The 12,535-nt window shown below is 46.3% G+C and overlaps 1 protein-coding gene across 1 annotated transcript in view; it reads left to right on the forward strand.

The window, feature by feature from the left end:
• The first annotated feature begins 1,198 nt into the window (after positions 1-1,198).
• CDHR4 (cadherin related family member 4) overlaps positions 1,199-12,535 on the forward strand; it is a 34,648-nt gene continuing 23,311 nt past the window's right edge. The window contains exons 1-4 of the mRNA XM_053293433.1: positions 1,199-1,205; positions 4,561-4,581; positions 7,401-7,579; positions 11,996-12,161. Coding sequence (XP_053149408.1) covers positions 1,199-1,205; positions 4,561-4,581; positions 7,401-7,579; positions 11,996-12,161 — 373 coding nt within the window. The remainder of the gene's footprint in view (positions 1,206-4,560; positions 4,582-7,400; positions 7,580-11,995; positions 12,162-12,535) is intronic.

Consider the following 12,535-nt stretch of genomic DNA (forward strand, 5'->3'; position numbering starts at 1 on the left):
TGTTCTTCTCAAGGAGGAACTCAAGAGTTCCTCAGAATGCATTTGGTAATCCCTGAAGTACACAACTGATTGATTGATTGATTAAGTGCTGCCAAGTCAGTGTCGACTCTTTGCGACCACATAGATAGATTCTCTCCAGGATGCTCTGTCTTCAACTTGGCCTTTTAAGGTCTCGCAGTGTAAATCCTTTTGGTTTAAATTACATGGTTAGTCACACACAGGGTTGAGTATGAAGGATAGGTACCTAGTGCAAGTTTGCACTTAAGAGTAGATTCCCTCTTTCCCTCTCCTAGGGAAATAATAGATATTTCTCTCTAATAAATTTATAGCAAAGACTAGGACTTGGCATGGCATGTTTTAATGAATTTTACAAATTACTTGTTATATCAATCTTCATCTCAATAGATTTACACTTATTATAATAGAGAGATGAACATTTTTTAGTGGAGAGTTGATGGAAACCCTATTAATCACTTCACCAAATTACAACTGTATCTTAAACAGCAGTATGGGATTCATTAGATGAAGTTTTTTCTATATATACTGGAAAAGCTTTACCTGTCGAATTTCTACCCACCATACTGCTGTTAGAGACACAGAAATGAGCAGGTGATGCCAACCTGATGAGATGCCCTCCATACAGAGGAATGGGTGTCCCCTTGGCTGATGGCGCTGGGGGCTTCAGTTAGGAACAGAGGAACCTAGGAAGTTACCATATACTGAGTCAGACCCTTGGTCCATCTAGCTCAGTAGTGTCTACACGGCTTCTCCAAGGTTGCAGGCAGGAATCTCTCTCAGCCCTATCTTGGAGATGTTGCCAGGGAGGGAACTTGGAACCTCGATGCTCTTCCCAGAGCGGCTCGATCCCCTATGGGAAAAGCGCGTGAGTTACTTCATCCCTCTGCAGGTATTACCTGTTGTTGCTCGACCATGGGTTATTCTCGACTTCCACCAAATAGGGTGGGGTGCGGAGGGGAGGGGCAGTTGCCGCACAGCAGGTTGTACGGGAAGATTCCGCCCCGAAGACTCTTCCCAAGAGTCACACACCTTGGCACTATCTCCCCATGGCGGGAAGTTAGGGAATGGATGGATCTAGACCCTCCGAGTGAACTGCGGATCTGATGCTGAACTCAACTGGAAGGGACAGCTGTCACGTGTGGCTCAGAAAAGACGCGCCCGAGTCAGTTTTGTTTCGAACATGTACGGTACGTGTTGACAAGTGCAGAGTGACACAAGAGTGCACCCTTCCGGTCATTGTGCGTCAGTACATGAGTGCCGGAGCAGAAGGCGGAGCCGTCTTTAGCCCCACCCCCCGCTCACCCTGTTAAAGCCACACTATTCTCTTCTTGTCCGGGAAGCTCTTCCAGGAGCGGGAGGGAGCCCTGCGCTTAGTTAGGCTTGGTGATGTGCGACGACACACAGAGTTTCTGGGAGAAGGAAGTACAGCCAAAATCCACAATAGGGAATACGGAGCTGGAAAGAGGGCAGCTGCACTTTTCTATGCAGGAGGATATAAAAAGCAACATGATTCTGCACACCACGCCTGTCATCGCTCTCTCTTGCTCTGGAGACTCAAACCAGGCCCAGGGATGTCCCAGTGTGCTTTCTTTCTTTTATTGTGGTCAGGGTGGTCTTTTTATGGGGCAAGGTGAGGTGGTGGTCTCAGGCATTGGGGTGCCAGCAGACAGAGGTAAAAAGATGCCTTCTGCCACTACCATCAGAGCAGTTCTTCAGGACTATGCTTGCATGCAGAAGGTTGATCCATGTTCCCTCCCTGGCATCTCCAAGCAAGACAGGGCTGAGAGAGACTCCTGCCTGCAACCTTGGAGAAGCTGCTGCCAGTCTGTGTAGAGAATCCTGAGTTAGATGGACCAATGGCCTGACTCAATATCAGGCAGCTTCCTTTGTTCCCATGACCAATCTGACCCTTGCAGGCTTTGGAGCACCTCCCCCCTCACACTCATAGGGACATAGGAAGGAAGCTGCCATATACTGAGTCAGACCATTGGTCTATCTAGCTCAGTATTGTCTTCACAGGCTGGCAGCAGCTTCTCCAAGGTGGCAGGCAGGAATCTCTCTCAGCCCTATCGTGGAGATGCCAGGGAGGGAACTTGAAACCTTCTGCTCTTCCATCCCTTGAGGGGAATATCTTACAGTGCTCACACTTCTAGTCACCCATTCATATGCAACCAGGGTGGACCCTGCTTAGCTAAGGGGACAAGTCATGCTTACTACCACAAGACCAGCTCTCCTCTCCTTGAGACCAGCTCTCCATCCTTGCAAAGCTTGCAAGAAGCACAAGGAGAGAAGAGGAGGCTGCTGGCAACCTTTCCTCCTCCTCACCCCTGCAGCACTTTCAAAACTTGAAAGGTGGGGTGCCTAGACCTTGATTTCCCCCCTTCTTCTTTTTAAACAACTCGGTCCCATGAATATTTCCTGAGAAGTAAATCCCATTGAGTCCAATGGTTCTGACTCCCAAGCAGGCATTTTTCAGAGGAGATATAAGGAGGGCATTTGGCCTTGCACATAAATGTTGACACACAATATACTCAAGAAGAATGGAAGAAGGACCTTATGACCACCCAACCCCTGGGCCTTTCATCATCTTCAAAAGGTCCTGATCCCTCGGCTAAGTGTGAGTGTAACTGAAGCCTAAAAGGGACAAAGAGTGACCATTTCTGACAAGCGCACACTCAGGATATCGCACTATTGTATTTGAATGGGAACTTGTCTTGGACGACATCACACAGAGGGCCAGTTTGGACAATACTTCATCCACTGACCCTAAAATGCACAACCAGGATGTGTGTACACCATGAGTGCATGTGGCCTTTCCCTCTCCTGGCATACCGGGCAGCTTTTTCCAAAGGCATGAGAGTGAATTGCTCCTCTGCGCTACAAATCCTAGCAAAGTATCCAAATGCTAATTCAAAACTTGTGGATTTCAGAAACCTGGGCAACCTGGAGGTTTTTGCTGTCTCTCACATCACAAGCGAGAAGGGGTTGGGTAGCTCTGCCTCTTGAGCCCTGCCCTGCCCTGCCCAGTGTCATTAGCAACCCCACCTGACAACCTGAGGAGGCGACGACACAGGCAGCTCTAACTACAGAGCCAGCTTCTTTGCAGAATGGGATCAGAATCATACGATCTTCTCTCACTTCTCCTTGCTGCCTGTGCTATGGGTAAGAGCCATGGGTGACTCAGTCCCAGTGTCATGTGAAGATCCTGCCCCAAAAGCATTCAGTGGGGGGTCGCCCTCTCCCCGCAGTTAGATTTCCCTGTCAAGACAGGGAAACAGTGGTACATCTGCTGGTAACATCCAGGCTGGATTACTGTAATGCGCTCTATGTGGGGCTGCCCTTGTACGTAGTCCGGAAACTACAGCTGGTCCAGAATGTGGCAGCCAGGCTGGTCTCTGGGTCATCTCGAATAGACCATATTACTCCTGTATTGAAGGAGCTACACTGGCTGCCGATATGTTTCTGGGCAAAATACAAGGTGCTGGTTATAACCTATAAAGCCCTAAACAGTTTGGGCCCTGGGCATTTAAGGGAACGCCGCCTTCTGCATGAACCCCACCGTCCACTGAGATCTGCTGGAGAGGTCTGTCTGCAGCTGCCACCGGCTTGTCTGGTGGCCACTCAGGGACGGGCCTTCTCCGCTGCTGCCCCGAGGCTTTGGAATGCGCTCCCTAGTGAAATAAGAGCCTCCCCATCTCTGACAGCTTTAAAAAAGTCTTTAAAAACACATTTCTTCACCCAGGCTTTTAATTAATGTTGTTTTAATGGTTTTAATGGTTTTAATGCTGTTTTAAATATTATTTTAAAATTTTTAAATTGTTGTAATGTGCGTGTCCCCCCCTCCCCCATTTTTGTCTTAACGAATGTTTTACTTTGTTTTTATTCTGTTGTAAACTTCCCAGAGACATAAGTTTTGGGTGGTATAAAAATGTTTTAATAAATAATAAATAAATAAATAAGATATGGAAACCAGGAGAAGGGCGAATTGATGTCCCAGACTCTATTCCACTCTGAGCTCCATTCCCACCCTGACCCATAGAACTCCACCTCCACCTTGATAACAATTTTGTAAAAGTTAGCAAGGGTGGGGCATGACCCCAGCCCAGTTCTTCAAAGGGGGCTCTCTGGCGGGGCTCTCTCAGTGGGACAGACCCTGTAGCCAAAGAGGGTTTTCCTGCAGTGTTAGTGCTCTTGCTGGGCTCTGATTGAAACAGAGGCAGGCCTATAACTAAAGATTGTTGTATTGCCCAGCATCCTGGCAGATCAGATCTCCTGGGTCCCATGTTGAGAAGAACAGAGCTATCACATATCTCTTGTAAGAGTCAGGATTGCCAGAAGCAAAGAGTGGAAGTGGAAGTGACATTTCAGCAGCTTGTGTTCTCATTTCCACATGACAAGCTGCAGCTGCTGCTAACAAGTATTCAAAGCCTAGGAACCCCACCCACAGATGTGCCTGGATGCGTGCTGGCTGAAATCGTGTGGATGTATTAATGATCCCAATAGTAGGCAGACCATAACAATCTTTCTCTCTTTTCTCCCCAGAGCTAGTGACTGGAGTTGCAGGTAAGGAGGCCTGTGGACTTCCCTACCTACTGGTCTGCCACCAGGGATGGGGGAAAAAGAGGATCATTGTGTGCAGGAGGCACAACAGCTGTGACAACAAAGCTGGCTCTTCTGAACATAGACAAACATGGGTTATAGCCAACAAGCATGTGTGTACAAGCCCACATGACTCCAGATGAGCACGCAGATGGCTAGCCGAATCTTCAGGGGCTACTTTGTTCTCCAGATACTTGCTTGGGAACCAGAATAATGTGACTCCCTCATAAATGGTCATGCTCTGAAATAAAGGATGAGCAGACAGGTACCTGTGACCCAGAAGCTTTGTGGTGATACGCTGAAGGCTGCTCGGCAGCCGGAACTTTGCACTGAGATTGCGTTCCTATCTTTGCACTCACCCCTCTGCAAAAATAATGTAGTTGGACCCTAGGAAGACTTGCAGCCAGGGCTAGACTAACCATAGGCAAGACGGAAAGCTGCCCGGGGCAGTGTAAGGGAGGCAAACCCCTGAACCGGGGTGGACAAACTTGGCCTTCCACAAATGGCGGCTGTGGCTGAGCGAGCTGTAGTTCAACGACAGCTGGAAGGCCACATTTTCCCACCCCTCTGAAGGGCGTAGCTAGGGGAGAGGGGGCCCGTGTTCACCCCTCTCTCTAGAGGCCCCTCGGAGCGAGGGAGATAATGAAGAAGATGGGGGTGGTGGAGCTAGGGGGTCTTCAGGAACTGGGGCCCTGGGTTCTTTGAACCCATCCATTATAGCGACACCCTTGCCTGCCCTAAACCCTGGGAGAGGGGGAATCAGGGGCGTAGCTACAATTGAGCAGATGGGTTCAAAGAACTTTGGGGCTTCAGCTCCTGAGGGCCCACCAGCTCCACCCTCCCTATCTTCTTCATTATCTCCCTCACTCCAAGGGGCCACTGGGGAAGGGGCAAACATGGGCCCCCTAGCTACACCCCTGGGAGGGATGCAGTTGTCCCTGAGGCCCAGACTCTTGGATTGCATCAGCTGGGTCAAGGGAAATGATGTTCCCCTCTCCAATGGGGCTTTTCCAGTTGCAGCTCCTTTCCTCCATACAACTGAACAGAAGTGGAAAGCAGTGCACTTGGGAATGTTATTGTCAATAGAACATCTCAGGCATAATTTAAAAAGAAGCATGTTTGTAAAACAAAACAAAACAAAACAAAACAAAACAAACCAATGTTCTTTTGCCTCTTTTAAATTTGCCTCCTGGGTTGTGGGGGGAACTTTTGTAGAAACAGCGTGTTGGGCAGGGAGCAGATATGTCCCGCCCTTATCGGTTTCCTAGCTGTAGCTCCTTCTTCACATTATACCTACTTATGTTGCAACAGGGCATCAGTGGGAAAATAATGGAGGAAGGACTACAACCACTAATACCCCTGCCCCATTCGGATTTTTGCCTAAGGCAGCTAAAAAGTTTAAACTGGTCCTTTTTTCAGCCTGCCTATTATTACTTTTTTCAGCCTGCCTATTATCCCTTTCCCCAGGAGTCGAAATCGACTTGACAGAACACTTTACCTTTACCTTTCCCTCTCTTTACTCAGCAACTACACATCACATCCCAGGTATTTAAACACGAGACTGTGTGTTTCAGGCAAAATGAAACAGGCTGGACCCCGTCATTCTCCCCCTGTACATTACAAAGGGTACTGCCATGCTGCAGGTTTCCAAAGAGCAGCTGGACAGCCATCTTTTGGGGATGCTGTAACAGTTTCCTGCTCTGAGCAGGAGGTTGGACTAGAAGACCTCTAATGTTCCTTCCAACTCTAACATTTTATTGTTCTATGATAGCCCTTATAAATGATTGTTTCAGACGAGATGGGAGGCAAGGTTTCTGCCTGTTCATGATTCCATATCTCCACACAAAAAGTAGGTATCTCTTATGGCTAGAAGGCTGCCATCCAAGGCAGCTGGAAAGATACAGTCACACAAAACTGATACAGAACAAAGCATACTAAGACAAGATAAAATGCATAATGTATTAGACTTATGGTATCTAGGCAAAAAGCAATTTCTAGTAAATCATGTCTATACAAATAAAACTGCTTTCCTATCTTTCTTAAAAGTCTCAAAAATAGGCTTCTGTAGACAAGTTGTTCCAAAGTGCTGGGGCTACAACAGAAAAGGCCCTGATTCATCCCATAACAGATTTTACCTGTTCGGGAATGCTGAGCACGATCACCCCAGATGGCGCTGATGGCAACTCCATGGGGGGAAAACTGTTTTAAAAACCATGATGAAGTACTTGTTTTAGCAGCTTATTTTCTTGATTTTTATTTTTCCAAAGGTCACTGCCAGAATTTGTGACAACTAGTGCATGTTTTTTGTTTAAATGCAGAGGAAAATGGTAAACTTCTGTGCAGCAATAAGCTGTGTTCAGTTCTGGCATGGTGTGCCTGTATGGAGTGGAGATGCATTTCTATATCTCTGCTCTCTTTGCTTCAGTATTTTGTGGCTTTATTGCTTAGTGTTGAAATGCTTATTACAATGAGACGTTATAAAATGTTTGTGATATTGCAATTATGATTATTGAAAGGAGATATTGTATTGTTTAGTAATATGTTGATATAATTTAAGTGAAATGTTGATATGTTTTGTTCTTTGTTACAAGGGTTTTTAATGTATCGTGAGCCACTTTGGGAATAACTTCTTGTGGAAAAGCAGGGTATGCATTAAAAATGAGATGAATGGTGGGAAACTGAAAATGGAGAGAGGGGGTGCTATGTCAAAAAGGGGGTTGCTCTGCAGTGGTAGTGGAGCTGTTGGACTAACACTCTCTTATAGATTTCTCTCTCTGCTGTAGTGTTTGATGGCCTCCCAACTACTGTGAAACTGGAGGACAGTGAGGGGCCAGGCACGCTTGTGGCCAACGTCACTGTCAACTGTACATCCTCCAGTGCATTCAGTGCATCTCTGAAGAACATCAGCCCCACGACTTCTTTTTTCAATCCTGTAAACTACTTAACTACTGATGCCACGGATGTGTACATCGTCCAGGTACAGCAGACCAGTGTAGAGTTAGTATAATCTCTGGATCACCCCAAGGGGGCAGCATTTCCTGCCATGAGGACCCATGAGAATAGGGAGACTTCCTGTCTGTGGCATTCTGTGTAGATATTTTAGGATAATGTTTTAACCTGGGATTAGTGAATAGAAAATGCCAGTGTTCAGCTGCAAAAAATACTGGGCAACATCTCGACTAAGTTCATCATGATGAAGTTCCATTGAAATTAATTGGACTAAGTTAGTCACTCTTCTCTACTTCTCTCGTTGATTTCAATGATGTTTAATCATAACTGTCATAATTAACAAAATCTGGATGTTGCCCACTGTATTTAATATATGTCTGTCTATCTACCAAATTTGTAGGCCGCCCCAAACATCTGTCTCTGTTTTAATTAAATGTATCCAGAAGAGTTGTAAGGATGAAATATAACTCTTGTGTTGTAGAAAACACAAATCTGACTTTGTTTTTCATGCCCTTGAGCTCATAGATAAGAACTTTGTATCTGTAATGGCTCCCACCTGGGAACTGTAGTTCTGTGAAGGGGCTAGAGAATTTGCAGCACCTTCACAAAGATACAGTTCCCAGGTGGGTTGCGGGGGAGAGGAGCTGCAACAATTAAAATACTTTAAATCCAGTTTAAAATATGTAGTAAGTAGAGATGTTCCCTTAGTTTCAGAGAGGATTTTAAGTTCCACTTTTGAACTGCATTCAGGAAATGCTGAATGCAATTTTGACTCTTTCTCACACACTGAGGATGAGGATGCTTCTGGGAGAAGATTACCAATCATCATTAATACTTAAGGTTTTTAAAAATTAACTAGCTTAACCTGTGCAGAGCAGTGTTCCCTCTAACAGGGATTCCCAGATGTTGTGGACTACAAAGGCCTTTGCAGCTGCGGATGCTGGGAGTTGTAGTGAACAACATCTGGGAATCCCTGTTAGAGGGAACAGTGGCACAGAGCATCTGTGTGCTAGTACTTGATTGCTCCCCACCCCCCACCACACACCCCTCACTTCAGAGATCTCTCTCCCCTCACCTAAGCCATACTCTTGCTCCTCCATCCCGTTGCTTCCATCCCCCTCATCTCTCACCTCTCTTGGTTGCAGCTGTATCGTTGCCAGCACCAATTGGCCAAACCGAAGCCCCCTAACCCGAGGGACCTCCTCACCCTCACCTGAGCCCCACTTCTGCTCCTCCCCGCAGGAACAGCTGCAGCGATTGACCGGGCCCTTCCTCGCTGCTGCTGCCGCCATGGCCACTCTTTCCCCTCAGGACAATGACGGGCCCAGGCCTGGGCCCGTCCCTCACCCTTCTTTCTCTCTTCCCTTCCCTTCTTTCTCTCTCTTTCTTTCTCCTCCCCTCGCTCTCCCCCTTCCTGAGTTAATAGATCTTATTCATCTTGTTTCCTCATCTAATTCACACAGTGGCAGCCTCCTTCTCCTGAAGGGACTCTTTCCTCTCTCATGTCCCCTGTCTTTGCTGACACCTGCCTGCTATCTATCTATCTATCTATCTATCTATCTATCTATCTATCTATCTTCTCTCCTCTGCAATCAAAGACATTTTCTGACTAGTAACAATTGCATTCCAACTGACCATACCCATCATAGGCTCCTCCCGCCATCTGCATATGGAATCCCCACTGCCCCAGTCCCCACTGTGGTTTTGCTCTGTTACCTCTGATTGGTAAAGCACTGTGTGGGTGGGGCTTGCCATGTGCGTCCTTAGCCTTTTATTTATACATCTGGAACAAAACTTTTAAAAAGTTTTGCATATACAATATACAAAAAGAACAAAATTTCCAGGAGATCAAACAATGAGGAATTGGGAGGGTCCTGATGTGAATTGCACAGTGAGCACGGACACAGTCCTGTGTTCCCGAAGACACAGTCCAGTAGAAGGTATGTGTTATATAGATCAAAGTAGGATTAATGTAAGGTATGTTTACAGAACGGAGAATCAGAGTGGAAAAAAGCAGCAGGTCACTCAGACATGGACTTAGGAGACTGGAATTGGTAATGGTAAATTGCTCCATTTAGTGGACCTGCTTATTCCAAACTGGAGAACTGCTGACTTGAGAAGCAAACAATGGGGAAAGGACAAGACATTATTACAAAAGAAAGCAAGTAGGGATGAAAAGGAAGATTGCTGCAGACAGTGCTCCAACTACTCTCAGAAGTATCTGTGAAGAAAATAAAATCTGGTTGCTTGGGGGTGCCATATAGTGTTCTGTCATTTGTGGAAATGCTCAGTATGGTCTGTTCTGGATCTTGACGGCTCCTTGCTTTCACTAGCCTAAATTAGTGCAGAAATAGAGGATTCATGTAGTACACATGACAAAGCCAAACAAGGCTCCAGTGAGATGAATGGGAAGTATCTGAGGAACTTCAATGAGCCAGTCTTTGTGGAAAGACAAATGTCACATTTTAAGGGTGGCCATGGCTACCACAGGTTCTTCATCAGTAGTGTATTTACCACACTTGTTTGAACCTACGACTCATAACTTGTGGACTCTTGGTTGCAGGCTTGTGCCTTGGAACACCAACTCATTAGGAGGACTATATTTGGGGGCTAAAATGAATTACTCAGTTGCTAGGGAAGTCCCTTTCCCTACTACAACTGCTTGTTGAGGAAGTGGGTAGCTGCCTGGTAGCTACCTAGAAACTCAGAAGTAGCACTAAATCTGGAAGAATAGATTAACTATTTCAGATCAGGCCCAGACAGTGAAGCATCATTTCAGGGAGCTCCTGCTGCAGAGATGGAAGAAGCTTAGAAGAAAGGGGATTTCCAAAGTGTGAAAACTTGGTTAAAGCTTCTATTGCAGAGTCAGGAGGTGAACTCATGGGTGGAGACATTGCTCAACACAAAAGGGCTCTAGTATGTCAGATCTAATCAAGGGACTCTGAAGTTGCTATGATTGTAATATAGGGTGTGGTTTGCTGGTGTTCCAGGACATGACGATTGTCCTGGGACCTGGTTCCAAAATGGAAATGGGCCTCATTTACAATGCAGGAGACATGGGAGTGGTGTCTGGGTTCCTAGGCTCTCTGATCAAACTTCAGGTTGCATGACGGCTGTTTTGGTCCAATGAGGAGCTGACCCTCACAGCACCAGACTTTAGTCTCTACTGACTCACACAGTCCTGTAGAGAGACTAAGTCCCAAAATGGAGGGGAAGATGCCTTGTAACACTTCATAACTTGTATTACAGACAATTTATCAGTGCAGACTTACATGTCAGTAAGTCAATCATTGGTTTGGTGAGGTGCTTCTTAAGCTGAGAAGCTGTGAGTCCTTGCAGCCGGCTTATAGCCAGCCTGAAAGGATTTTTTTTTTAAGGGGGTGCCAAAAAAGTAGGGAGGCCAGCTTTGTTTTAAAAAAATGGGTGGGGGGAGCAGATGCCCTAGACACCCACCCCCTCCAGCTATAGGTCTGGTCCTCAGTTGTGCCCCACCTTTCACACCAGGGGAGCAGTGCACTTGTTTTTTGTTTAAGTGGCACAGATGTGTTTATGTGTATTCTTCTTCACCTGACCAAACAAAAAACACAACCCTTTAAAAAGAGTTGCAAAATTGCCTCAGGGATGGGGGAGGTGTGTTGGTGACTAGCCATTAAGTGCCACGGACAGCTCTTTCCTGATTCAAACTTAGCTATTCTGGGGACCTTAGAACAGGTATTTTCTTTTTATCAACTACTGCTCCTACTATGATGATGAATATTTATATATCGCTCTTCAACCAAAGTTCTCAAAGTGGTTTACATAGAAAAATAAATAATACATTTAAAAGATGGTCCCCTGTCCCTAAAGGGCTCACAATCTAAAAAGCAACTTAAGGCAGGTACCAGCAACAGCCATGGGAGGGATGCTGTGCTGGGTTTGGATAGGGCCAGTTGCTCTCCCCCTGCTCCATATAAGAGGATCAGCACTTTTAAAAGGTGTATCTTTGCTCAGTTAGTAGGGGTTCCTCCAGCACAGAAAAATGTACACTTACTTCTTATCTAGCTGCTTTTTAAGTTGAAGTCTTCAAACCACTGAATCTGATTCTGCCTTTGCCTGAAACATTAAAATGCTACTTTGGGAATCTCCTTCCTACAAGAATACCCAGAACTTTCTGGGATTGATGTTTTAACCACAGAACATAGAATGGTAACTGTAGACAACTGTATTTTCTGTCTGCATGTACTGCACATCTTTTCCCCATTGGCTAGAGGGTCTAGGGCTATTAAGGCAGTCCAGTGTGTCAGATGTTTCCATTGTCAATGTGGGGCAGGCATTCTCTGTATTGTTGAGAAGTAGAGGGGAATGTGGAAAGGAGGAAGGTAGGGCTGGCGGTCTATACTTCCTGGTGGTTGCTTAGAGAACATGCTGAGATTTTTGTGTGTTTTGTCAGGTGCGCCTTAGTCCCAGTGCTTTCCTGGATGCCCGACAGGTGTCTCAGTACACCTTGACACTCAGTGCACAGTGTATGCCAACAGAACCTGCCACTGAAGCAAAGCTCTCTATTGAGCTCACCAGGACGGACAGATTAAACTGCAGCAGCTCATTTTCTGGCACAGGTAAGACTAGCATGGTTGCCTAGATCCTGCTAGGATGCTGGCAGCCTAAGACAACAGTGCTTTGTGAGCTGAGTTTTAGTGTGGTTCACTCACTCTGAGACACCCGGCAGGGGGAAAGCTGGATTCCACCAAGCACTGAAAGAGGCAGTGAGTAGCCTGCATGGCTACAGGACATTGGCTTTGCAGGAACAGGGAGGAAGATGAGGGCAGTGATAGAAAAGTGCCATTTGTTTTTCATAAGGCAGGAGGGGTGAGGATCTGAGCCAGCTGCCTTATATCAAATCAGATCATTGGTCCATCCAGTTCAGTATTTTTCACACTGACTGGCAGTGAGTCTCCAAGGTGTCCGGCAGGATTCTTTTCCAGCCCTACCT

This window comes from Hemicordylus capensis, chromosome 2 (genome assembly GCF_027244095.1).
Source record: "Hemicordylus capensis ecotype Gifberg chromosome 2, rHemCap1.1.pri, whole genome shotgun sequence".
Taxonomy (NCBI): Eukaryota; Metazoa; Chordata; class Lepidosauria; order Squamata; family Cordylidae; genus Hemicordylus; species Hemicordylus capensis.